The sequence below is a fragment of the Lagopus muta genome, chromosome Z (genome assembly GCF_023343835.1).
Source record: "Lagopus muta isolate bLagMut1 chromosome Z, bLagMut1 primary, whole genome shotgun sequence".
Taxonomy (NCBI): domain Eukaryota; kingdom Metazoa; phylum Chordata; class Aves; order Galliformes; family Phasianidae; genus Lagopus; species Lagopus muta.
In genome coordinates, this window is record NC_064472.1 from 33361959 (window position 1) to 33388797 (window position 26839).

General features: G+C 36.6%; 1 protein-coding gene across 6 annotated transcripts in view; it reads left to right on the plus strand.

The window, feature by feature from the left end:
* The window catches only part of CNTLN (centlein), a 185955-nt gene extending 160165 nt beyond the window's left edge, over positions 1-25790 (plus strand). For all 6 annotated transcript variants that reach the window (XM_048931533.1, XM_048931532.1, XM_048931534.1 and 3 more), the window contains 3 exons: positions 15671-15856; positions 17175-17252; positions 25084-25790. In XM_048931533.1, coding sequence (XP_048787490.1) covers positions 15671-15856; positions 17175-17252; positions 25084-25188 — 369 coding nt within the window. In that variant the 3' untranslated portion in view covers positions 25189-25790. The remainder of the gene's footprint in view (positions 1-15670; positions 15857-17174; positions 17253-25083) is intronic.
* The last annotated feature ends 1049 nt before the right edge of the window (positions 25791-26839 follow it).

Consider the following 26839-nt stretch of genomic DNA (forward strand, 5'->3'; position numbering starts at 1 on the left):
GGGCTAATGCGAATTTGGGAGTGAATTCATTGAATAAAATGCAGTAGCAATTATTGAAAAAGGAAATAATTGTTTGTAATACAGATACTTTACATATTCCTATAATGAAAAAGTATAACAAAAATTATCAAATGAGGATGTAGAGGTAGCAGTAATGACACAAATTACATATCAGCAACTATGATACTTCATTCTTTGACGAGTGACTGAAGCTCTTTTAATAACTGTATTAATTAGCATTTATATGATCATACTGTACACGCACAAAATATCAATATGTAGTTTCTTTATAAGTAATAATACTTAGCTACTAAACCCAAATATATAGGTTTTCTCCTGGATAAAAGAATATATGTGCATTCGTACATCAAATAACGTATTTTCTGACTACTGTCACTCTGCAGAAAGATTTTTTGAAATTAAAAATGCTGTGTGTAAGTGAAATATTGATGAACAGAGAGTTCCTTAGTAGACAGCTTTGTTTAGTTAGGTGCAAAATATTTATGGAAAAAATGGTCTTTGAAATCAAATTTTATTTACGGTGTACCACTATAAAATGTATAGTTGGAAAACCTTGGTATTTCAGTGGAATTTTGTAATACTTCAAGTATTAAGACATTCTTAAATACCTCTTACTACTCCATGTACCCCCATAGGAAAATCAAGACGGCACAATAAGAAGTAGCAGTGCTTCTTGCTACACCAGCTCTTCCTTTGAAGTCTGGTTGGTCTCATTTTTGCTCTCTCCTTCCAGACTGCTGTTAGTTTTCCCCTATCTTGATGTCTGGTTCTCCCTCTAGTCTCAATTCCTCAAATAATTTTTTTCTGCATAGAGATCAAATTAAATCAAATTTAAACTGTTCTTCTTTGAACCTATCTAACTTATTTGTATGACCCTTTTATCTTTATCTGATATCCTCTTCATTTTTCAAGCCTGACTTTATTTTTCTGAGACCATAAGTAGTCTCAGTAATCACTTGGATTTGGTTACTTTTGCTCACTCTACTGTGTCTTTTTATATACAACAATGTCTTTTGTACAGTTCTTTTTGCATACAACAAGTCATTTTAACATAGCTAATGAAACTTTTGAGAAGAGACTGTGGTTATTTCTGTTTATAGCAGTTAGTTATGGAAAAATTGAAGTAGCAATCACAGTAGCATGTTTTGGATCTCCTGTTTTTAATTTTATTCTGAAGAAGGAAATGACTGTGATATGTGAAGCAGGAGTGGCTAATATACATTAGAAAGCACAGGCAAGAGATATTTGCAGTACCTCGGGGCATCAAATTAAATACAACTGTGAGCCAGATTCTTCAACTCCATTCTGCAGGGATCATCTGTAGGCAAAACTGAAGTGGACTATGGGTATGTAAGCCATAAAAGCAGGAGAATCAAGAAGCATTTTCTTTTGCCAAAAGGATCAAATTCTTTCAAGAATTATGAATACCTATATTACACAAAATGTAGAGGAGAGCACTGCATTTTGCCAGCCTCTGCATGCACGAGAAAAAGACTGAATGTACACAGTGGAAGACTGAATGTCACTGTGAAAGTAACGTCTCATGTTTATTTCCATGGAAATTGTAAAAGATACAATAGCATAATAACACCATTTCATACAGAAAATTCTCAGCTACAAAGCACTATTTGTCAAGGTCACCACCATCATTAGCTATGCATTTTTACCAGACTCATAAAAAATTGCAGCAGTGGAAGTGACCCACTGCTGCTGTCACCACTGCCAAAACACACCTACCCACGCCTCACTGTGCTCAAATCCACTGTTGTTTGGTCTCCATAAACATTCAGCAAGCATTGTGAATGTCACCATATGCTTTTTTCCTTATGGACAAATTCAGTTCTACAGAGTTGCTTCAGGCACGTTTCCACGTCAGATGCCATTGTGTCAGACTGCCCTTCTGCTGCCACCTGTCACATGACATGTTGTGGAATATTGGTGGGAAGGTTCAACCTCTCCTGCCGTAACACCAACATCCACCTCTGACATTGTGGGCCAACATAATAAAACAGGAGGCATTACTTTCAGAATAGTCCTCATTAACAGTTAGGTGTGTAAGTGAGGTGATGCTAAAGGCTTTGGGTATTATGAAAGACTGAACTCTAACTCTAATAGTAGGGGAAAATTCATAAGCAGAATGATCTGCACGTGATATTTAACTAGTAGTTAGAGGGCTACCAGAAACCTAATAAACATAAGATGTAAATTTTTCTAAGTTTTTTTTTTTTTTTACATCCCATGTAGGCTATAACAGGCAATCTAACTTGTTTAGCAAAGAGTGTGAAGAGAAAATAAAGGGTTTTCTTTACTGAAATTTACTTTTCTGTACAAGAAAAGTAAAGTAAACTTGATATATGAAGAGACATTAGATGTTGTAATAGCCGAAACAAACAAAGTGGGATGATAATATATAATTTTATTGCAAACATTTCCTGCATATATTTGTCTTGTGCTAATTTACCATTCAGGAAGACTTTCACTATTAGGCAGAATGTGAAAAGGAGGTATTTGCAAGTTGGGATGGAGAGCAGGGGAGAGTGCTGTGATTCTGAATTAAAGGACACTTGGTTTTTGGAGTTACTGATAACTCAGAATGACAGAATCTTGAATGCATTTGGATCAATGTGCAAAGTCATAAAACCTGAGGGAGACTTCTGGTAGGAGTTTGTTAAACACTGCTGGTTCAAATTAGAATATTTGATGAATTAATCAGATATCTGTAATATACAATAAAGTACTGCTGTTGGGATCACAGTTTGGGAATTTCAGCATGTAACTAAAATTGCTAGATTGTAAAATCTAATAATATTTTCTAAAAATTGTGTAAGGTGCAATTGCCAACAGAAGTTGCTGTAACAAATATGTTCTAAGTCATTCTTTGACATACTTTTGTTGGAGTGTGCTATGGATATCAGGTGTTTTGTCCTAAATTACATTCACTGAGAACAAACAGGGCACTTGAAATAGGTGACGTATGGATTCGGTGTTGTTCAGAGTAGTACAGTCTCCGAAGTTGTTATGAGGAAAGGTTGGGATAAGAGAAAGTGTGAAGAATTGTGCGCTGTAACAGATTGTTAAGCAACCAAAAAACACAGTTCCATAATTAGTGGATAGCTTCTTGCTAGTGTTACTGCATGTTATAAAACAGAACCTAATACTTAGAAATAAAAGGGCAGTATAGAGGTATTAGGAAATGGATTATAGATGATAACCTGAAAATACAAGTAGCAATAGAGGATGGAGAAGAGACTGAAGATGATCAAGATGGTTAGTCATGCCAAGGTGTGAAGGGCAGGATCTGAAAATAAGACTGATATTACAGAGTGTATATGACCTAGAATTAGAGCAACTCTGCAACAGTGTAAAGACAGAAATCTTGTATTTCTGTTCTGTACCTGAAAAGTAGTAGACTGATGTTAAATGAAGATGATGAAACATACCCAAATCTAACATAACAAGTCTCCACTGACTATGATCAGTGGAGAATTATAAACAATTTTAGGGAGAAGTACTTTAAATTGAGAAATGTTATGTCTTAACAATGTTACGGGGCTTTTTGAGGAATTTGTTTCTTGCTAATCCTCATTTTGGATAAAAATTCAAAATAAATATGTACTTTAAAACTGACATAAGCATTGGAGTAATTTAAAAATGTTCAGATACAGAGTCAACATTCAGAAAATGCAGTCAGGATAAACATTTTTAGGTCAGTTAGTCTGACCTAATTTCTGGCTAAAATAATGAAAATCTGCTATGAAATTCAGTTATTAAACCATGGATGCATAGTTATACTTCTTAGAATGGTTTCATGTGAAATAATTTGTATTGAATAAACCTGCTTTCTTTCCTTGAAGGAAATGCAAGTCAGTTGATAAACATTACTGTTCATTTTAATATACTGTTCTTTAAGATATCTGACCTAGCACTCTGAGATGTTGGGATAAAAAATTTACTCTATGCAATGTCAATAATATGTTAAATAGATTGAAAATTGCCTGAGTGGTTGAATTAAAATGTAATTCATAAAATTTAGATGTTTCTAGAGTTCTGTCAAGATGAGAGCTAAGCTTGATTATAAAATATTTTCACACTTAGATATCAAATCCTATAAAATTTATCAATGTCATTTAAGATAAATAATACTGAAGGTAGGGCTGTAAGTATAATGTAGGCTAGGCCTAATGAAATGTATTTTTATTACAGAAGAATACAAGCCACCTATAAAAAGCTGCTAGTCACCCTGAGAGGATTTTAGATTCTTTTTGTAAATCCACGTCTTTTCATCCTGTCCAGTATCTACCAGCACCATAAATTCTCTTTGTACCATTCAGTTTCTACAGTATACCATTGTTCAATATTTTCTATATCGTGTATTGCAGTAGGGGATCCTCAGGTGGATCTTGCAAGCTATGTGCAGCACAGCAATCAGAGCAAAATGTTCTTTGTTGTGTTTGTAGTGCCTGCAACTACACACACAGAAAACAGCCGCTGGACAAAGTTAAAAATCTGTCGTTAGACTACTTGGCTGGGTGAATATAGGATACAGTTTGAAACAGTCCAAAATCAATCCCTAATTTTTTTTCCTTCATTATTGTGCTTTTTTTTTTTTTTTAACTCACTTATAATTTTACTACATATTGCCTGCCAGAGATTCTTCCTGAAAGAACAAGGCTCAGTAGGAGTCAGTGACATTATGTGTCCTACTCAACTGTACGTTATCGAAACCCCTTTATTTAAAAAAAAAAGAAAAAGAAAAAGAAGAAGAAAAGAAAAAAAACATTAGTCTGCACTGATGACATCTGCACGAGCATCTCAGAACTTCTCTGACCTTGAGGAAGATGTTCCAAAATTCTGATAAGGCGCCTGTATTCAAGTACTGCTGTAATAAATAGCTGATGGCAGCCAAATGCTTTAAAGTCAGCTTAGTGCGTTTCTCACTTCCTTAATGCCTCTGTGATTTGGGAGGCATGTGCCCTCCATTGAGGATACCCACAGAAGCACAGTTCACATCTGGTCTGTGCTGGCATTGTTCTTGATAAGTCTCCAGTATAACCATCTGATAAAATTGACTGCCAAAATCAAGACCCACAGCAGTTTACTTGGCAAGCTTAGTGGATCTACTTGGAGATCTTATTCTCACCCTCCTAAGACATCTGCCCTCATTTCTGCTACTCAGAGCTGGCCTTAAGCTAGGTGCATTTCTCCTTTACAGTCACATACATGTCCAAGGCTGACTTCTACCTCCGTTTGGTGCACTCAGCTTGCCTTATTTCTTAGCCTGTGTTAAACTCCCTCAACCTTTCTGCAGTTTACCTTTATTTTGGCATCTATTTTTCCATGGCATATTTTCTCACTGCTGCCTTGGGATATGGTTTAATATACAGTTAACTACAGCATGTTAGTTAACTGCAGTAGTCAACCGTTAACACTTCTGTCAAAAAGTTCCACCTGTGGATCTTACTGCTTATTTCTGCCCCAGTGAAATGCCCTCCCTTGAGATATCACGAACACTGCATGGGTTAACTGTGAGCTTTCTCAGGAAAAGGCACCAATTTAAGTTAACCTGAAAACTCGGAGCAGCAGCTTTAGTGCACCCCACATAGTGCAGGCAACAGGGACAATTTTATATGACAGCTTTACGTGACAATAGAGATGTTGAGGCTGCCTTTTTCAGTTGTACTTCTAATTGAAAATGTCATGTGAAACTGGAATCCTGTTACAAATAACGGACCGAATTAATGACCCGCTGCTTTCTTGTTAAAAAATCTTGCCATTTGGCAAATTCCTATTATTTACAGTCATCGTCATTTTCTCCTTAACTGTTGTATGCTGGGAGAGAGCATGGCCAGAAAACACATTTTCCTCAGAACGGCCATGCGTAGATGATATCCTATTTGTTCTTTATCTCAGAAAGAGAAAGGAAGGAAGAAAAGAGATAAAGATTATATGTATTTTTCATTGGGATGTTCTAATATTTGGAAAATGTTCTGTGGCTTTTTGATCACTTTCTTTCCAACAAGAGAGCAGTACAAGTGCGCTGCTCCTGACTATACCTCCAACTACAAAGTCAGTTCTTTTGACAGAAGTTAGTCCTTGCAGCGGACTCTCAGAGTTCTCTAGTTACAGTGCAACAGTAAGAAATATTCTTTGCAGAACATTTCCACCAGGGGCTGTATTCTCAAAATCTGTAGGTTCAATTTCCTTGGCAGTATTATTGCTCTAAAGTGGTCACAGAGTGTGCAGAAGTAGCTTCTATAGGGCTACCTAGATCAGACACAGGATGCTGTTTGAGCCTTGATGTTTTGTTTCTTCATTCAAAAAGCATGGTAGGTAACCATAAAATTTTATAATTGGAAGAAATTGACTGAATTTTCATTAGAATAGAACTACAATTCTCTGTGCAGATGAAAATTGGTTTATTTTGAATAGTTTACACAACTGTACATGAAACCTGCCAAGTTAGAAGTGTTGTCTGACCAAAGGTTTCCACAGATGGTTCATTGGGACATTTTGCAAATGACAGCAGACAATATCACTATCATAAATCAACACTGTCAGTTTTGCTTTGAAAGTGGACACCTTTCACATGACTTCAAGTTGCTATAAAATGTTTCGCACGGGGAACCTTTAGCAGTGAAAAAGTAAGTATAATTCATTTATTACTCTTCAAACTGTCAATGCTTTACCTAGAAAAGTATACCCAGGGTGATTATTTCATATTGTCTAGAGTAAACAATGAGTCTGCCAATCTGTGGCCTGGCAAAATCAGCATAATATATGGTTGTAGGAAAGCATTCTAGTTTGATGAGAACTAGTCTTCTTATCTGTAGAATACACACTTTTAAGAGAAAGTGTCTTGACATGCAAAGCAAAACTGAAAAATCTCAACTTTAAAAGAGCAGGCACTTCTTTTTCACTATGCATACTGCTTTAGGGGAAAAAAAAAAAAAAAAAAAAAAAAAGGAGAGAGAACCACAGCTTTTATTATGAAATACCAACCTTTCTTGGTTCTGCAAAGAAATTGGTGATAAATTAAGCTAATCTCCATCAGGATTACTCTGCATCTGGGATTTAGGCAAATTGAATCAGAGGTCTGAATAGTGACAGTGAATATCTATTAGACTGTAAACAGAATAATAGGCTCTGTGAATTTTAATGAATGAAGTAAATGGCTGAACTCTTGTAGTTTACAGAAGGCATATGGGAAGTGATGCATACAGTTTGCCAGGAACAGAATATAATGTGGATGTCTTAATAGATAAAAACTTGATTACTAAAAATGAAGAATAAATAGAAAGATTTTAGAAAGGTTTTCTGTACTCTTCTTTTTTCTTTACTTCTTAGCTTTAAAAGGATACCATTTTCCTTTGTTTTCTATGGCTGTAGTAGAGAAGAATGATAACAGATATGGCTTAAAATATTTTGCACAGTATATTTTCATATGCCCCGCTGTTTTACCAGCTTAGAAAAATTTGTTAAATGATGCAACCGGTGTAACTATGCATGCATGTCTCACGCAAAGTTTAGGTGCATGTCTGATTCACATGGATGATCTTATTGATATTATTGCTAGATCCGTTCTTGTGTGGTGGTTGCAAAGCATTCTCACAGACCGTGACCCACTAATACTAATCACTATGCAACCAGATCCAAAAGACCAAAACTGAACAGGGGAGTATTTTCAGCAACACGTGTATGCTTTCCTACTCTATCTCAGGGAAAAAAAGAAATTCCTTCAAATTTTGGAGAGAAGGCTCCAGCAGGCTCAGCTGGGAGCTTTAGATCCTTTAAATCTAGATCTAGGTTTAGATCTAGGAGCTAAAGATCCTTTAAATGACTTGGAGAGACTACTTTCTAAAATCTGATATTTAGCTCGGTGGATAATCTTGACTGAAGGAAGCCCATTTTAAAGGTAATGGTGAGTTCGGGGTCTGAGAGATAGAAACAATTTTTGTAAACTGAAAAATGTGGGAGATGGATAGGTCTGAACTTGAAGTGATAGGAAAACTTACTGAGAAAATGACAGGAAAAATAGGAGAACTTGAAAAGGAGGAGAAAGGTCTCCAGTAATGATTAACAGTTCATATAGAAATGATTGTTTGATGAATATTGATCAGATTACTGTGAGAGAAAGCTGAAGCAGAATGAACAGAAGGCATCCGCAGGCAGAGCCTTGTGAAGTCTTCACTAATTTAGAAAGGTGAGAATTGAGGGAGTGCCCCAAAATGCACGTTGAAAGGGCTACCAGAGAAATGGGAATAGCTCTAGGGGAAGGGAATCGTAAATAGCAGCAACAGTGTTTTAAGAAAAGGCAGTTCATAAGCTGCCAACTGACACGAGGAATGTCTTACAAAATATAGGAAGTGCTCGAGCTGGCCTCTTAAATTAGGCATCAAATATGTTTGTTTCAGCAGTGCACTGGTCTTACATGGGGCATTTGCTTTAGAGTCCTTATGGTTTGTTTTTGTCTGCACAGAAAGACGGCATAAGTTCAGACATCAAGCTAAGTATTGGGAAAATCTTGGTGTTTTTCACATCTTGGTCACTGACCCTCAGTGTGACCTTTGGAAGGTTGCTTCACCTTGGTCCTTCTTGGTCTGCCCTGAATATTCTTTGTTTGCCCTGGCTGGTAGAGCTGTGATGTCTTTATCTGTCCTGACTGTTCAGGTAATAAATTCTCTGAGATCCTAGCCATCTCTTACAATGTGTGCAAAGCTCCAATCTCTGTCAGCATCACTTTTTTTTTTTTTTTTTCACTGTGTAAATAACTGTAATATATGACATTTTAAAGAAATGATGTTTGTTTTGATAGCACCCATGTAAATTAGAAGTAATTTCTGTTGAAAACAAAGAATACATAGCAGGAAAAAATAATCATGTGAATGAGGTGGGATTTAAATGCCGACATAAATAGGACTTTAAATTATTCTTATTTCTCATTTCACATAAATACAATTTTAGAAACCAATGTAGTTTGACAGAAATATTCTGCATGTCATTCACACACGCACACTGATGATACACATTTCAACTCATTCTCTACCAGTATTGCTGGTATGAACCATCAATGAAGTGCCCATGTGATATAACAGAAGAGGTTTCATTCCACACTAAGTCATGTTATGAACAATCCTCGAAAAAGAAGAAGAGTTTAATGCAAGATTTTAGGCATAAATGAAAGGGTGATAAGTAAACACTTATCAAGAGAGAATTAGAAAAGAGAAAGAGAAGAAGCTGAATAATTATACAGATCAAAATTTTGGATTACGAAGGGATTGTCTTTAAAAGTATACGCCTAAGTAGTAATATTAGTAATTAAAAATATTAAGCACTATTTCTCTCTCTACTAAGCACAAACTCCATTGTAATTGTCCAGAATAAGTCCACTCCATCATTGTTTAAAATATGGTTTGTTTTGAAAACAGTCTAAAATTAAAAGCTGGTTGTGACCTAGATCATTTTTCTATTTATTTATGGTAATTGTACCAAATTTTGGGAAATAGTGCCACGTAGTCAATTTACTTTTCTCATAAGTGTCAAACTGATATATTTGAATCTTTTTTTCCCATGGTTTTCATAGCATCGCAGAATGATTTGAGTTGGAAGGGACCTAAAAGGCCACCTTTTTCCAACTCCTCCACCACAGGCAAGGATGCCAGCCCACTAGATCAGGTTGCCAATGGCATTATCCAACCTGGCCTTGGCCTTTTTGGCATCTAGGACTGTATATTAAGTCAAAAGAATATTTTCAATTTTCAACTTGAAAATAGTTAAGCTTGAGTTTGAATCAGCATGGAATGGTACTTAGGTAAGTGACATAGAATGAGATTGGTAGCAAGGATGTTTTGTAGAAATGTGAGTAAATACAGTATTTAAAAGTTAGCAGCTGAGATCTTCTCTCTTCTGTTGCCATAATGACAAGGAGGAATAGCGCAACTTTGGAATAATCAACTTTAACCATTACATAGCGCAAATTCCAGTCACGTCTGCAATGTGTTGAAATGGCAAGATTTCAGTCAACACAGTTTCTCATTTCTGTCGTTGTACCTTAATATTCTTCTTCATTTTTGCATTTTGATGGACTTTTTTGTTCGTCCAATTCTAAATGGTAGGTAGTTGAGGTTTATGTTCAGATAGTGAAATCTTGAGGCCCTTTTCAGTTTGCATGACTCAAGATCTTAGTCAGGAAACCCATGTTGGATTTAACTCAAAAAAAAAAAAAAACAAAAAAAAAAAACTGTACAAATCTCTCCACTCTGCTCCTGATTTTCTTGCTGTAATTGGTTTTGGGATACTACTGAATTCACTTTTTCTGGTTCACCATCTATCATCTATAGCTCAGAGCCATAAAGAAGACAGAATTGTGCTAGAATGCTGGACTTGTTGGACTGCAGATTGGAGATTGCTTTTGTCCCAAAGGTAGAAGAATCTGGTGGTATTTTAAATGACTTCAGTTAATCTTTCAGATATTGTCTGTTAGATCCTTAATTACAATCATGTATGTTCAGACTTACTTGAGTTAATAAAAGTAGAAAATTTTGTTGAGGATGCAGCTGCAGTATTACATTATTCTGTATGTATATAGTGCAATTTCTCAATCTTTATTTAAAATGGAGCTCCTAGGGGTCATCAGGCAACAGGCATTTCTTCTAGGCTATATGTGCTTTCATCTTTCACTGTCTCTCAGAAGTTGTGAGTATTATTGCCAAGGCTAATCAACATAAGATTGTAAGATTTTTCCTTTTAAACCATATATTTCAGTCAGGTACCTAGCTCTGTTAGGCATGTTTATCCATTTCAGCTCTTTATTGAATTAGCCTTTGAAACTCTAAAGCTCTGTTAAGTTTTAAAGAATTTTGTCACTGTAACACTCCTTTGAGTGTGGTTTTGTTTGTTTGGGTTTTAAAACATTCCACATCTTGTCAATGTTTGTTTATTTTTGTCTTAATAGAAAAGATTGAGGAAGTCTATCTTAATTCCTTCAAACCTACACAGATAGATCTAAGAGCTGAATCATATAGCTTAGATATACATTTTTTGAATGAAAGATGAGACCAGTCTGTATGTTCTGTACACAGTTTCATTGCTTTCAGGGCATCTGCTAGGCTCTGAAATCACATGTGATCTCTGGGGATCATAAGAATTAATTGAACCTCCTGAGGCTAACTGATTCCCAGGGGTTGGAATGATACTTGTTATAGCCCTTGCCCAGACAAATCTGCTGCAGTGGTCTGTCTTGTCTTTATTTCTCATATACGCTGTTGTCCCTTTCCCAATCAATCAATAAACAAACAAATAAATGGCTAGGTAGCTAGGAGGTATACTTGTTTAAGTGAAGAAGGTATGTGAGGAAACTTAAATAATGTGTGTATGTGTATGTTTAAAAGAAATCGCTATACAGCAGGCTTGATTTTCTTTCATCATGCCTAAACATTAGCATTAAAAGTGTTGCAAACCTCCAGGAATGGACATTGAAGAGTACTTTTAAAGTCAGTTTTAGAGAGGAAAGGGACCGCATAACTGTACTTACACTAAAGAAAGTGCTGTTGTTTGTTTTGCTTGCTGAAGCAGCATAAACCTTCATTTCTTTGCCACTTTGTCCATTCATTTTGCTTTGTCCTCTTAACCGTGATCTACTTGTGGTGGTGATGTTCTCTCAACTTTCTAAAGTGCTGGGATCTCTGCTAACTTTTGGCCATGATTTTTCTGTTGTTAGAGAATTTCTTTAAACTCACCATTCCTTTATGAAATCTAGGTTTTGTTCTTCAAATAGCTGCTACATGTTCACAATACTTTTTTTTTTCTTTTGAAAACTAACCTTGTTTCACAAAAGATTTTCATTTTGGTATAATGATATGAGTCACATTCTTACACCACTGCAGCCTCCAAGAACATGCTGTTTGTGCATTTTAGGCACAAGCTTTCATACTGAACTATACATAAAAATACAACATGTATGAGAATTGTAGCATGTATTATACTGTTCTGTTGTTTTGCAGTAGGTTGATCCTGGACAGCAGTTAAATAGACAAAGCCGCTTGCTCACTCCCCACTCCCAGCTGGACTGGGGAGAAAACAGGAAGAAAAACAGCAAGAAAACTGAGAGACTGAGATAAGCATAGTTTGATACATAAAGAAAAGAACATCAGACTTCTGTCTGTCTTCTTGCCTTTGATTATACTACAAACAATAACAATAGAATGTGTAAATTAACACAGAAATTAGGAGAATAACTTTAGGAATTGTTTTGCTTTTGTAGCATGAGGGGGGCTCGTTGGTCAATTTGTGTCAATTCCAGGACCGAATAGTGTCTAAGCTTCTGGGGTACAAAGATAACATTAAAATTGTCTTCTCACTGTCTGTGCATTACCACAACTTCCTGTGCTTTTACGTAATTATCACCTTTTAAACAAAAATAAACAAACAAACAAAAATCCTCAACTTTGTAGATTTCAAACCTAGCAGAATTATATTACTAAAAAAGTGTTTGCTTGCTTGCTGAAACCGAAGTTGAAGACTTATCATATGAATGACTGTTTTGGGTTGTAAAAATGCAGCTTACAAGGGAGGTGTTTTTTGAGTTTTATGCAACTCATTAGATATAATAAATACTATATAGCGTTTTGGAGTCACAGAATCATAGAATGGCTCAGATTGGAAGGGATCTTAAAGATCACTGAGCTCCAATTCCCTGCCAAGGGCCCCCACCAGCTCAGGCTGCCCAGGGCCCCATTCAACCTGGCTTTGAAGACCTCCAGGGATGAGGCAGCCACAGCTTCTCTGGGAAGCCTGTGACAGGGACTCAACACCCTCTGGGTAAAGAATTTCTTCCAAACATCTAACCTAAATCTCCCCTATTTTAGTTTAAAGCCATTCTCTCTTCTTGTAACATTATCAAACCATGTAAAAAGTCAGTCTCCTTCCGGCTTATAAGTCCCCCTCAAGTACTGGGAGTGAGGTTCCAGGAGCCTTTGCTCCAATTTCAAGATGAGGATGTGATGTCCACAGGCCTTGCACAAATCCAGATAGAGGATGTCTTTTGCTTTTCCTCTGTCCACCAAAGCAGGAGATAATGCAACAGTTGCTACCAATTAAAAAGAACTGCGTAATTTAAACTTGCTGTCAGAATTTTAAGCTTACTTTTGTTGTAGTTGGGCCAGCAGCAATTGCACTGGTGTGACAAGATATATTGTAGATTTGTTTTCAGAAATTAATCAGGGATTCCTATTCTAGTTGGCTTGTGGAGGCTAAGTGTGTCCCGCCAGAGTAGCTGCTGGTAACAGATGAGTGGATGGCTTTAGCAGGAAAATATCCCCTAGACTTCACACCACAGAAAAACAAAGAGAAAAATTGTAGTAGTGCTAATAGTAACAACATCAGTGTTACTGTGTATCAATATAGCATTGATTTCATTGCCGGCAGTTTGTACTACCTATGTACGCTTATAAGTTTAAAAAAAAAAAACAATTCTGAAATACAAAGTGAGAAATGTTGTAGTTTAAAATCCTGCACTTAGCTCTAGAATGCATTAGATCAATTTCTTATCCAAAGAATGGTATTGTACTGACTTCAGTACATTCACCAATAAAAGCTTTTAAAAATTGGTGAGCTCCTAGGTTTATGCCATTTTCAATTTGGGAATGGTTCTTCCTAACACAGTTAATGCCTCTATGGCTTTGACATTAAACACTTCTGTAATAAAGTATAAACTGACATATAAATTAAAAAAAAACTAAGAACTATTTAGTACAAAGATCTATTTGTTTATGACAAATAAGATGTCAACAAGGAAGTTGCCATTTGTTAAGGCACTTTCCAAGAAAAATATATATCAAAACATTATTACTACTACATGACAGTGTGAAGAAGGCATATTCAAAAGTAGCTGATCTCAGTATACAATCTAAAGTCCATAGGTTAAAAAATAAAAATTAAAAAAAAAAAAAAGGTGCATCTATAATTTTCTTTAATAATGGCAGCTTTTCTACTTGGGGTTGTATTCTTTCCTTGTCTGTTTCCTTCTGTGAACTTTGTCCAAGTGACCTTAGCTCGCTGCCTGTAAAGCATTTCATGTTTCTTCATTCCTGTCAGCTCTCTAGTTGCAGACAAGATTGTGTACATGGTATTCTGTTAGAAATACTGCAGAAGGAGGGACTTTTGCTTGAATCAGACAAATCAAATTTCACTGTATGTTCTCTCCTCAGGTTTGTGGTAGGATAATTTTGCTTTTAATTATTAAATTTTAGAAAAGTAGAGCAAAATGTTAAAAAGAAAAAGCGTAGGACAAGTAAACAAGCATTGGAATCAAATCAATCTTGTCGTTTCTTTGAACATTATTATCAAGTGCTCTGCAATGACTATGTTTTGAATACACTGGAGGCTCTAGAAAGTGTGGGCCCAGTGGGGGCTGTAGATTGTTTAACCTCAAACTCCAATAAACAGTCTTCATAATCCCGTTGTCACTTTCTAGAGATGAAGGCATTCTGCAGCAAAATGTTTTTTAGGAATTTATCAGCTACACAGTGAGAGATAATTTAATAAGAAACGCAACACATATGGTGATTGGAAAAAGTTTTTTCTCTCATTTTAAACAGCTCGGGTGTGTCTATATTGACCCTCACTGTTCAGCTTGAATCATTAAATACAATATGAGGATCTTCTGGCATGGAGTTACTGCTCTTGTCTCCCAGCCAACAGTTTTTAAATAGTCTCACCATGCCTTTTACAAAATCTTTCTGCCATACTTGCATAAATGTTGAAACAAAGCAGTTATGTAACTGATGTTTTGTGCTAACGCTGTGTTATTTCACTGAATCAGAGAATTTTAGGAACAGGATAGGTAGGAGCTGGAACATCAATTTTTTGCTGTGCAGTTTGTACATGTTCAGCTTTGGAAGATATTACTCAAGCTCAGTACTTGTGTGTACTCAAGCTCAGTACTGTGGAACAAAACCCAAAATTTGGTTTGAATCCCATTCAGCTCTCATTCACGTTCAGGCAGTCTCTTCAGCAGGATATTTTGTGCTGATTCCTTTATTCTAGTTTTAAATGAGGAGAGCAGCTTCAACCCACTGGGTTTCTTCTGAGACTACAGGGTTTTTTTGTGCAGTGATCTCTTTTTTCCTAGCTAACATCAGGATTGTTAAATCCCAGTTGCCCCTTTTTTCCATTCCAGATAATGGTGCTCGTGTCTCATCACTTAAACCTTTCAAACAGCTGCCCCCTACCAGTCAGTTTTCTCTTAGCAATATTTGTTTATTTTTCTGGATTTTTTTAAGCTGCAAACATCTTTCTGGTTTAGCCACATATACCACACTACAGAAATGAATTCTAGTAGATTGGATCAGAAAACGATTTTTAATTGATTCTGCAGAAGCTGCTTTGTCAAACAGCATTATGAATAATTTGCTAAAAACATACCAATAAAATACATACCTGTATTTCAGAACGTTTTATGTTTTAATGTATTATTTCATACTTTGTTTTCTAAACATATTATTTCGTATTGCAGACTGTATTCTTTTCAACCAATAATACAGAATGAAGTCAGTTCCTAAATGAAAGAATTTAGTGTAAATAATGGTATTTTTTTTTCCACGGTGTTTGTACTTTAAGAAAAATAGCAGTGTTTTTTGCTTTTGTCTTCCAGGCTCTCACCAGAGAGATACACCATAGCGTACAAGAGCTGAGAATAAAAGTCAAACAGGCAAAAAAAATGGAAGAAGCAAGGGCATGTAAAAAAGGCCTTTCCCAAGAGTCTGTTCAGTTGGCAGCGTCTATCCTTAATGTTTCAACAGCAGATCTTGAGGAGATATTAGAAGTAGAAGATGATGAGGTAAGTTATTTTAAGGACTCCAGTAAAAAGGGGCGAGATTTGAAGATGCTGTAATTTTCCATTCTTATTGGAAGAGAATATCTAGTTAAAGACTGAAATTTCATTGTGCACTAGCACAAATAAAGAACAGAATTGTTGAATTTAAATTAAAAGGTCAGGTTAGAGATTCCTAAGGTGTCAAGACTTTGGACATACATAAATAAAATATGAATATACTGTTTAGAGCACGCAGATGTAGAGCATTACTTGAAAATCCTTAGCAGTTTCCTTTTTTGTGGGAATATTTGGCAGGGTTATACATTTTAAACAGACTTCTGCATTAATGAAAACAAAATTAGAATGTATCTTGCTGTGCCAAATTGATTCCGTTGATGATTACTTTCTTGAATTGTGATACTCATTAAAAGCATTTCTTGTAGATAAATATTTTTGGAGGAGGATCCATTGCCTTTTTCTGATGATTCTGTAATACATTTTTCTGTTTTACTGTGAAATATTTGAGTGTTTCGTAAATCACCTTTTATGGAATGTATATAGTAATAGGAATTATCATTATCCAGATATACTGAGACCTGATCAAGAAATACATGAAAAAGCCTCTGCACTTATATTTAAGAAATGTCTAGGAGTTGACCATCATTGACCTGTAACTGTATTTCAGTGAAGACTTAGTCTTCTCTTAGCCTTAATGGAGCTTTACATTTCACCATTTACAAACGAGGATATTCAAATGAGTTAAATAAATTTGCTTTTTATGTGTATGCATGTGTATCTATATGGGTTACAACCATGAATATAAATGTAATGGACTGATCCTTTCCCTGCTTATACACCTTTAAAAACCCTATCACTCTTATATATCCTTGTAAAGCAATTGGCTTTGACAGAATTGTTGTTTGTTTGCCTCATTCTCAAAGTGACTTTTATATCCTATTTCTTTTAAGCAATGTTGGGAATGTATGTGTAAAACGTGAATATACTCAATATAGGTGATGAGAGATTTCACTACATAAATTTTAAACACATATTCCATTTATCAGTGTGTGAGAAAATTGGACGTGTAAGATTTCCATATAGAGTACCTATACACATGTACCTATATAGAAAAGAACATATGATTCAAGACATGCACTAACATGGATTTATAAATTTAGCAGAGCCCTCATATTCAGTAGACAAGCTTCAAGTAGCTGGTTCTGAGAGCATCATTCCTACTTCCACGTGCTGTTTATTTAATATGTATCTACTATACATATCCTATACTGTTCATTATGTTCTTCTCAGATGGTGTTAAAATATTATGTATCTGTATTTTTAGGAAACAGCAAAGGCAAAAATGGAATCTGAAAAAGACAAAGAATGGCTGCTCTGTATACAGAAACTTCTTGAAGCACAGGTTATAAATTTATTTCTTCCCTTAACAAATTACAACTTTCTCCTCTGAATAGATAAGTGTTTTTAGGTTGTAATTTGTCCATTGTCTTTGTAATTATGCCACCAATAATTATGTAAAGTAACATAAAATCCTTGTTTTGGTAGCATTTCCTTTTTACTTCTCTTAAGAAATCTTAAGAGTCGGTGGATAAAACTGAAGGTATGTTAACCTACAATTTGCTATAGCTAACTTACAGCTGAAAGCTGAAACAGTGCTGAAGAAAACCAGCACAGATCTTGGCAAATGCATTAATTAAATTATTGAGACAGTGGAAAGGATCCATCCTCTCATACCTCTTAGGAAAAAGAGATTTTTTACTATGTGCCTTTAAAGTTAGTATTTGATATGGACACCTGAGGAGTTCATGGGTTTCGATGACCTTTTACTGTGGACCTGTTTCCAGTCAATTCATGTTTTCCTCATAGCCAGACAGCTGTTTATTATCGTGTCTTCCCGCATTCTCTACAATATTTTCTACTGAGACCTCGAGCAGCTTGTTAGTGGGAAGTAAATATTGATTTGGCATCCTGTCAATGCAGAAAGAATGAAAAAATTTCCACCAGAGGCCCCTCAAACATTTTCCTATCGACATTTTCTGGGCAGAGAGGAAAGCTGCATAGAGGATGACAAGGCTGAGACTAGCAGAAATCCCTGAGGGGTCCATTGAGACTGCCGCTGTGACCTGTGTGATACTTCTTCTTCTCTTTCAAGTCTTTTTTTTAATACACACAGAGTCTGCTGGGATGCTCCCCTCTTGTAAGTGATCAAGGGCAGTTTATTGGCAGGTGAGAGCCCTGCTTTTCTAGCCATAGTCAGCTTTTGTTTGGACATCACTGACAACAGACACTGACTCTTGAAACTTTTCCATTATCCTTTCGTTGTCTCCTTTATTCAGGCAATGTGTAGCTGATATCTGAAATGAAATAAAGTTTGATTTATAAATCCGATGTTCCTAATGCATATTCACTAGCGTGAGTCCATTTGAGATGCCGTTCATGTGAATGATTGAAAATATTTTGGTAATCATTTCAAGGGAACAATCTCTTTCAGGTTGAAATGTTTTATCACTGATAGCTTTTATGCTTAGATTGTGACCTGTGACCAGATTTTTTAAGAAATGACAGGTTTTTCCTCTGTCATTATCCAAACTTTCTGCCATTAAGTCTGCTTAACTGCTGCAGTGGAGATGGAAATATCAGTTTACTTTTACTAGCTTGGTCAGAAATATTAGCATTTTAGTTTAAGCACTTTGTAGTGTTACATGAAACTCAGAAATAGTGGAGAACTACTCCTATTCATGAAATTGCTCTCGTAATTTTTTTTAAAACCTATCAATTTCAATATTCTGTTTATATTACTGACTCCAAAATATAAATCAGATAATACGATGAGGAATTCTGGTTGTATTTTTGTTGTCGTTCTTTGGCAGATTGTTAGAAAATCCTACACAGAATTTTATCACTTCTCTTTCGATGACTTTTATTCTCAGCCAGAGCCAGGGCATGGAGAGTGAGGGGGGGTTATTCACCGTGTAACCAAACCATATTGAAAGCTGGGGCAGCTCACTGCACTTGGCCACATCTGTTTGTGTACAAGTTCATAGTGGTTTTCAGTGGTTTTTGCTCCATCTTGTGGGGTTCCTCTGGAGGAGCTCCGAAGGTAAAAGTAATTCTTAGCAAATCAATCTTTAGGATCAAAAAGGAATTAGTGCCTTTTTAGGTGCTGCCCGCTCTGCTTTTCCTTTCTGTCCTTGCTAATTCACATGGATGGAAATTGCATAGATTTCTTAATTTCGTCACAGCTCACAGAAGAGTTTTTTGCCCTTTTAATTGCTTAATTCATGCCTTGTCCAAAGATTGGTTGTGGTTTCCTTTTTTAGACATCGGTAGTATTTCTGATCAGAAAACTCATGCTCATGATGGAATTAAAGCTTTCTGCTAGAACTTTGCTCAGAAGAAACTGCTTAGAGGTACAGGTTGACAAGCTGAACTCCTCTGTATTCTGAAAAAAAGGTGCAGGTTTGCTCTTTTCTCTTAATCTGAGAAAATGTTCAGAAGGAAATTGCATCAGATCACTTAATATTGCAGTTTGATATAGTGTCTTTTTGTGCCATTGAGCCAGGACTTTGGAACATAATTGCCCAGCAGTATTGATTTAATTGCCTAGGTTTATTTGTGGACTCCTAATTATTGACTGGAGGTAAATTTAATGGAGAAACCTTTATGAACACTGGGAAACTGCTGCTGTTGCTGTTATACATAATGAACTGCATCATATCCCTTTAGATCATTCTTCAAGCTAATTTTATTCCACCATGACAGTATGATAACGTTTAAAATGTCATAGACATTTTATTTTTATTACTGACATACGCCATTTTACTGCTGCATGAGATTTTTGGGGGGGGACTGGGGCAGCACTAGTTGCTTTTTACTGTCATTTTATAGATTCCCCTAAAGTGTAATCATAAAGGATAGCACACCTCTGTTTTACACCTCATCCATACCTTTATTTGCTGCACGCTTATGACTTAAGAAAGTGTAATTTCCTTCAGCTTTACAAAAATGTTAATAATTCAATGCTAAATATTTTTGCATTCATGAATGTCCCCAGTCAGAATTTGTGTAGCCACTTTACCAACTGCTGTAGAACCATGTAGGAAGAAACTTAAAATCTGATAGAGACATCTCTGCTTCAGGATGTAGTTATGTACAAAAGGATCATCTAATCTGGAAGTACACCCATGTTCTGAATTCTGCAGAGTCAGTAAAAATCACTGGCTGTCTAAACCTACATCTGGAATGGCCAACAGGTGCTTTTTCCACTTTATGTGTTCAAACTGCAACACCCAAGGACTACAGTCACTGAAGTATAAAAATGAAACATCGTAATAACTGATGACAGTTAATAACTGGATGAAAGTTAGGAGATTCTCTTGCCTTTGAAGAACTCACTTGTAGAGAGGCTTCACAGGAATGCATGCAGATACCCAGTGTCCCTGATGATGTATAGAGACACTGAACTCCTTGTGTGTGGACATGGGAGAGAGAGCCCAGGAAATATATTGCATCATAAAATATTGGGTATCTGGGAGTTTGTAGTGTTTGTGGAAGGAGGGTACAATTATGGACATCTTGATATACAGGTATGTTGATAGTTTGCATAAGGCTTTTAATCACGTGGGGTATTTTCTCCCACGTCACCTGCTTGTTTATGTCTTGTTATTTGAACCTGACACAACGTAGTAGCATTCTCTGTTTATAATCAAGAAAAAAACCTTCTCTAGCTTTTTTTCTATTACAAGGAGCCTTGTGTAATCAAATTGAAAGGATGACTTCTTTTCACAGCTTAGACAAGATTTCTTACCACTCAAGGCTTTCCTTCATTGTGATTGATTGTAAGGAAAAGCATCTCTGAACAATCAGTTAATTCTGTATGTGAGTACAACATGTTAACCCCAATCTAGATTACTAACAGAAGTCTCTCAGAACTATTTTTTTAGTAAAATACAAATCATTTGCCTAACTCTTCCAAGCACTCTACCAAATGTCAGAATTGATTTATCAGGTCCCTTATCAGACACAGAGCAGCTTTTGTCTTCCCTCCCTCTTCCTGAACTCCTCAGGATATCACATCTCATATGAGGCTGCCTAATGAAATCTTTCCTCTCATGACCTCATTATTAGTATACAAATCATATTCCAGTAGTTAAAACTTCCAGAAAAACTCCCTCCTCTTTGTTCTCTGGGCTCTCTGTAGGTATTTGTATAATCTGTCTCTAGAACACAGACTTGGAACAGCATATTCACTCCTCATCAGTAAGGATTTTCTCTAACCCATTTTTAGGATTTACACTGGATTTTGAATGCAGACTTCCTCTGGTCTCATCTGCGAATATACAACAACAGCCATGGTTGTTTCCTTTCAAATTTTCTGGTTGGAACTCACCTGTTCTGCTTCCTTTGGTCTCTCTCCAGTCTGCATCTTTCTTACCCCTTCTCTTGAATAGGTCTCTTGCTCATTGCCTGTTGTCTGCTCAATGCACACGTGCACATTCACTTGCTTACACATGCACACACTGACCACGGTCACCACCTCACAGTGTTTTACATATTTGCACCTTAAAAAGCAGCAGTGATGCAGATGAAATCTTGCTCTGGATACTGTTAACATCATATACATACAGCTATCCCAGAGGAGAGCAAACAAAGAATAATAATGAAATGAGGCATATCTCAGTATTCTATTCTACTGTCTTACAGTTACAGTGATATTTGGAAGTTTGGGTCATTAAAAATTGGCATTACTGCACTTTTGCTTGAGGTCATTCTTTGTGGTTCACACAATTTGAGTTGAGGAAGTTTTTCAGCGTGTTTGGATAGTTTTGTTGAGCAAATTTATTACCCTGACAATCCATGTGGGGAGATTTAAAATAGCAGTAACCACTAATTTGTATATTCCAGAAATAAAATACCATTGTTTCTATGTACATTAACACATTTTAGAGTTTGTGAAACAGAGGCCAAATAATGATAGAGTCCATGAGTTGAGATGTTATGCCTCATTGGAATAACAACATTTCCTTGCTCTCATGACCAGTCTTTTCACTGGCAGATCAGGAGGCTGTGTGGTTGTGCACACACATGTTATGTGAGACTCAGCAGTATAGTGTAAGGTCAACAGACATAACTAGTATCTATTTTTTCAGAAGGGATCTTTGGAAGAAGCATACTCAAAGTAGGAATAGATAGTTGAAAGAAATAGGAATAACTACCAGCATTCCTGACTCTTCAGGATCATATTACCGGATACCAAGATACCTCTCTGATGTTTAAGAAATATGCCATTTCACCCACATGGCTTTCTAGTCTCAGGAAAGAAATCTGTAATTTTGGTAATGGTAAATAAACCAGAAATCTTCAAATGTAGGTAAGCTTTCTCTCTTAAATTTTCTGAATTAAAACAAACAAAAAAAAAAAAGAAAAAAAAAAAGCCAGTTAAATACTATTTCTCCTAAAGCCTACCATAATATACTGATTTAGGATTGCTATTGCTGTCAGTGCTCAGTGTTTGAATAAATTGCCTGTGGCACAGATAACTGAAAACCACTTGAAGGAAGTATCATTCTGTATATAATTATCACTGGTATAAACAAGATGCTCCTTAGGTGTGCACTTAGCACTCGCTGAACTCCCAAAGCCTTCCCCAAGCATATGGCAAGTTTGGAAACTGGGATAAATACTTTGGAGTAGAGACATCTTCAACAGTTCTGAAGTTCTGGGGAGAAATGTAAAGGGAAGCTTCCCAGGATAGTTACAGAGTCATCATTAAAAGTAAACCTGACAGGCTTCTATTAAAGATGAAGACTGTAGAGATCATCCAGCTCTGGGTGTCAGCACGGAAATAAACCAGATAAAAAAAGTACAGCATTTTCTCTGAAACCAGCAAATGTGAAATAATGACATAACGTTCAACTTTCAAATGCTCTTGATTTAAATGAATGATTTAAATGGAAAGACTTCTTTAAAAATCAGTTTGCTATGACATGGAAGCCACAGAGAGTAGTGAGCGGCAGGTAAAATGTAGATAGAATGATATGAACCAGAGACATCAATAAGAAAGCATTCATCTTGGACAGAACATTAAGGAGGTAAGATGTATCAAAAATGAATGCACTCAAGCTAGGAAGAAGAATTAGGGACATTGAGGTAATGGTATCGTGTTCTCGTAAAAACACATTTAGACAAGGAAGGAGAGCAATTAGAGTGAACAGGATGCCGGGGTCGGTGCTTTTAAAGCACGGTAGCAAGTAAGTGTCACAGAATTTCAGATAAAATTAGGTCTTGCTTACTCTGAATGCTTAGTGAGTTGGATCCCTCTATTCCTCAAAATTTGCCAGAAAAGATGGAGATGGCTGACAGCTGTAGATGAATACTAGAAAATTCTTATCATAGAGAGAAGTTATTTGTGAGAGATGGAGGCACGTCTGGTCAGCAGGTACAGAATACCATGTCCAATAGAAGAGAGTAATAATGCATATTAGCAGCTTCTTCCTGTGACTGCAAAGTGACCGCTGAACAGAAGACAGGAGTCCTGTTATAATCAGTTCATGACAGATACTTGCTGTTAACAAGTTTTTCCTTGCTAATAATTTAGATATTTTTTTTCTGACTTATTAATGGTGATAAATATTAGTAGACTGGGATTCTCTCCAGATACGTAGGTCACTCTGAAAGCAATGCCTCCTATTTATTTTTGTGAAAACTACAACAGATACAAAGATCACAATAGTGCTTTTTGATAGAGCAGATTCTCAACTACAAAATGCTTTCTCAACATAGTCACTACCATTAGCTATGCATTTTTGCTAGTGGTGAACAAGAGCCAGTATATCATGCTCATCAAAATCTGCACCAGCAGAAGTGACCCGCAGTTGCTGTCACCATTGCTGAAATGCACCACCCACCACCTCACTGGGCTCACACTTTCTGGGCTCCATAAACATTCAGCAAGCATCGATGAATGTCAGTAGGTGCAAGATTTTCTGCATGGCAGAATTCAATGCCTTTGCCTCGTACGTGCTTCCACGTCAGACACCATTATGTCAGTGTGCCCCTCTACTGCCATCTGTTACATGACAACAACATGTAACAGAATACTGATGGGAAGCTTCTGCCACCACTGCTGTCACACCAACATCTGCCTTTGATGTCATGGGCCAACACAGTGAAATATGAGGCATTACTTTCAAAGCAGCCCTGGTATAATTTCAGACATTAGGAGATAGCATTTGTGTTTGGTTTGGTGTTTGGTTGGTGATTGAGCTTCTCAACTAACTGCTAAGTTTTTGCTAATTTATTTCTAGTAGCCTTATTAAAATAAAATGAACTCTGTTTCTGACATGAATGATGGCTATTATTTTTTCTATCACCACGGGTCTCACTAGGATTTCAAGAAGGTTGACAGAGCTCTCTGAAGCAGCACAGTAAAACTGTTGGGTTCTGCTGTGACACAGTGCTGTCCCCCCTGTGGGTGCAGCTGCATGGAGGAGCATTCTGTACTCCCTCCACAAGTATTTCCCAACACACCGCAAACTCATGCAGTCTGTGATAATGCAGTGATGGAGGAAAATATATACCGTCACTTTCTTTGAAGACACTGCAAATCTTTTATACCAGAAGAGATATCAAAGAGGTTTTTGATTATTATTTTTTTTTCTGCAAATACGTAAATGCAAATCTTTGCTACCGTATTTTGGAGGAGCAAGTTTTTGTCTGTTATCCGTATCCATACAGTCAGAGCTTCTGGGAGTTGGGGGTTTAGGTTTGGTTTTATTTACAGGTTTTCATGTACGTGTCTTAAGTTGCTGCGGTTGCCACAACACTGTGGGCTGTACTAGTAGTTCTGTCTCATCCTCCTGAGAGTAGAAAACATGCACTACCACTTCTGCATGCCCTAGAGATGACTGTAACCCCTTATTGATCAGCTGGTTGAAGATAAATGACAGAGATGCTAGTACTGCAGTTTACATCATTAACATGGTCAGTAAAGCATGAATTGTTCAATAAGGCGTTTATCTTTTTTTCATTTTACTCTGTTCTTTATCATTTTTATGGTGGTGTGCAAAGTTCTAGGCACTAACCAGACAGGTGAACTTCAAAGTTCAAGATCTGTGCGTGTATGGTAGTTGTCAAAACTAAGTGAAATCTAACAGCCGAAGGAAATTTAAATGTTTTTAACATGAAGAAAATAAAGTTAAATGACCATTTTTCTTGCTATATTTCTTTTTCAGTTTCCTTTTGCCTCATATTTACTGGATGCCATACTGGCAAAATTAAATGAGAAGAAGAAACTCGGAGAAGAGTACAGTTCTCTCATGAAGCACAGTCTAACATAGGAATCTTCAAAAAGGGCGACTAAAGTGTGTGCTGTCTAACGATGTTTTTCCTCTTCGCATAAAGAACTGTCAATATGCATGTTCAATACATAAAAAGAAGCTGTGAACTAATTAATTGTTGAACAAGAGGAATTAATTATGTTCCTGTTTATAAAGAAGTGTAGTGTTTCATTCTTGAAGACAAAAATTGCTGCACATCAATACAAAGTTAAAGATGAATTTCCTTTAAATGCTTTGGCAGTGCATAGCAGCATGAGCTTTGTAGAGAGAAGATGTTTTTGATATGACCAATACAGATCCGTACAACTCAGTAAATACAGATAACACCCAAGTGACTCCTGATAGTACTGGTCAGAATGGTAGAACTAGGATTTGCAAAGAATATGAGAATGTAATTGCCATTTTGAATACCTTATTTTGGCCTTTTTATAAACGCCAACTTTACGATATATGCCACATAAAATTGTATGCACTCTCTCTGTCAGTAAATGAATGATTGTAGAAGGAAAACTATACAATGCAGAGTAATAATCCTCAGAAAAGTTGTATTTTCTTCTAAGTTGGACGGCACTGTGTGCGATGAATTTAATTATATTTTTGAAAGTTCACTACAATAAAGTTATTTCCAATGTGGAATTTTTTTTCAATTAGTAGTTCCATCAGAGTTTCAGTTCTTCCTCAGCTAGTATCAAACTGCAAGCCCTCACTTTGTTTGGGAAAATGGTATAGAGTTTTCTTTTTTTTTTCCACTAGGATTTCTCTGGCAGTACTAAATGATTCCTCCTTCCTTGATCATAACATTTTGTATTCTTTTCAGCCATCCTATGTGAAAAAAAAAAGAAAGAAAGATTCCTGAGCTCATGTTTTACTGACATTTAGCTCTTCTAAATGTTTTTTCATGAATGGGTATCTTGTTTTGGGTATCACAAGCTTTCTCATTCCAAGCAGTTCTGTGCCTGGTTTTGATGAGAGGCCATTTCTACCAACAAACTCACCTTCCTTATGTGACACCACTGCTTCCTCAGCTGCTCCTTGGCAGCCAAGGGTGGGACACACCTATGACATAAACATAACACTGGACATTTTCACAGAATCACAAATTTGTAGGATTTGGAGGGGACCTCTTGATGTCATCGACTCTAACCCTCTGCTTTAGCAGGGACTTAGAGAACCTACAGTAGGTTGCACAGGAAAGGATCCAGGAGGGTTTTTGACAGTCTCCAAAGAAAGAGACTCCATAACCCCTCTGGACAGCCTGTTCCAGTGCTCTGCCACTCTCTAAAGCTCTTATACTAACATGAACCTTCCCGTGTTCCAGTTTGTGGCTATTGTCCCTTGTCCTGTTGCTGGGCACCACTAAAAAGCCTAGACCCATCTTCTTGACACCCACCTTTTAGATATTTGTAAATATTGATACAAGTACTGATCCTGTCAGTCTTCTCCAGGCTAAACAATCCCGGGTCTTTCTGCCTTTCCTCAAAAATGAAATGCTCTAGGCCCCTCTGCTGGACTCTCTTTAGAAGTTCCCTGTCTTTCTTGAACTGAGGAACCCAGAACTGGACACAGTATTCCAGATGTGGCCTCAACAGTGCAGAGTAGAGGGGTGATCTGCTGGCCACACACTTTTTTATGTATCCCAGGATACCACTGA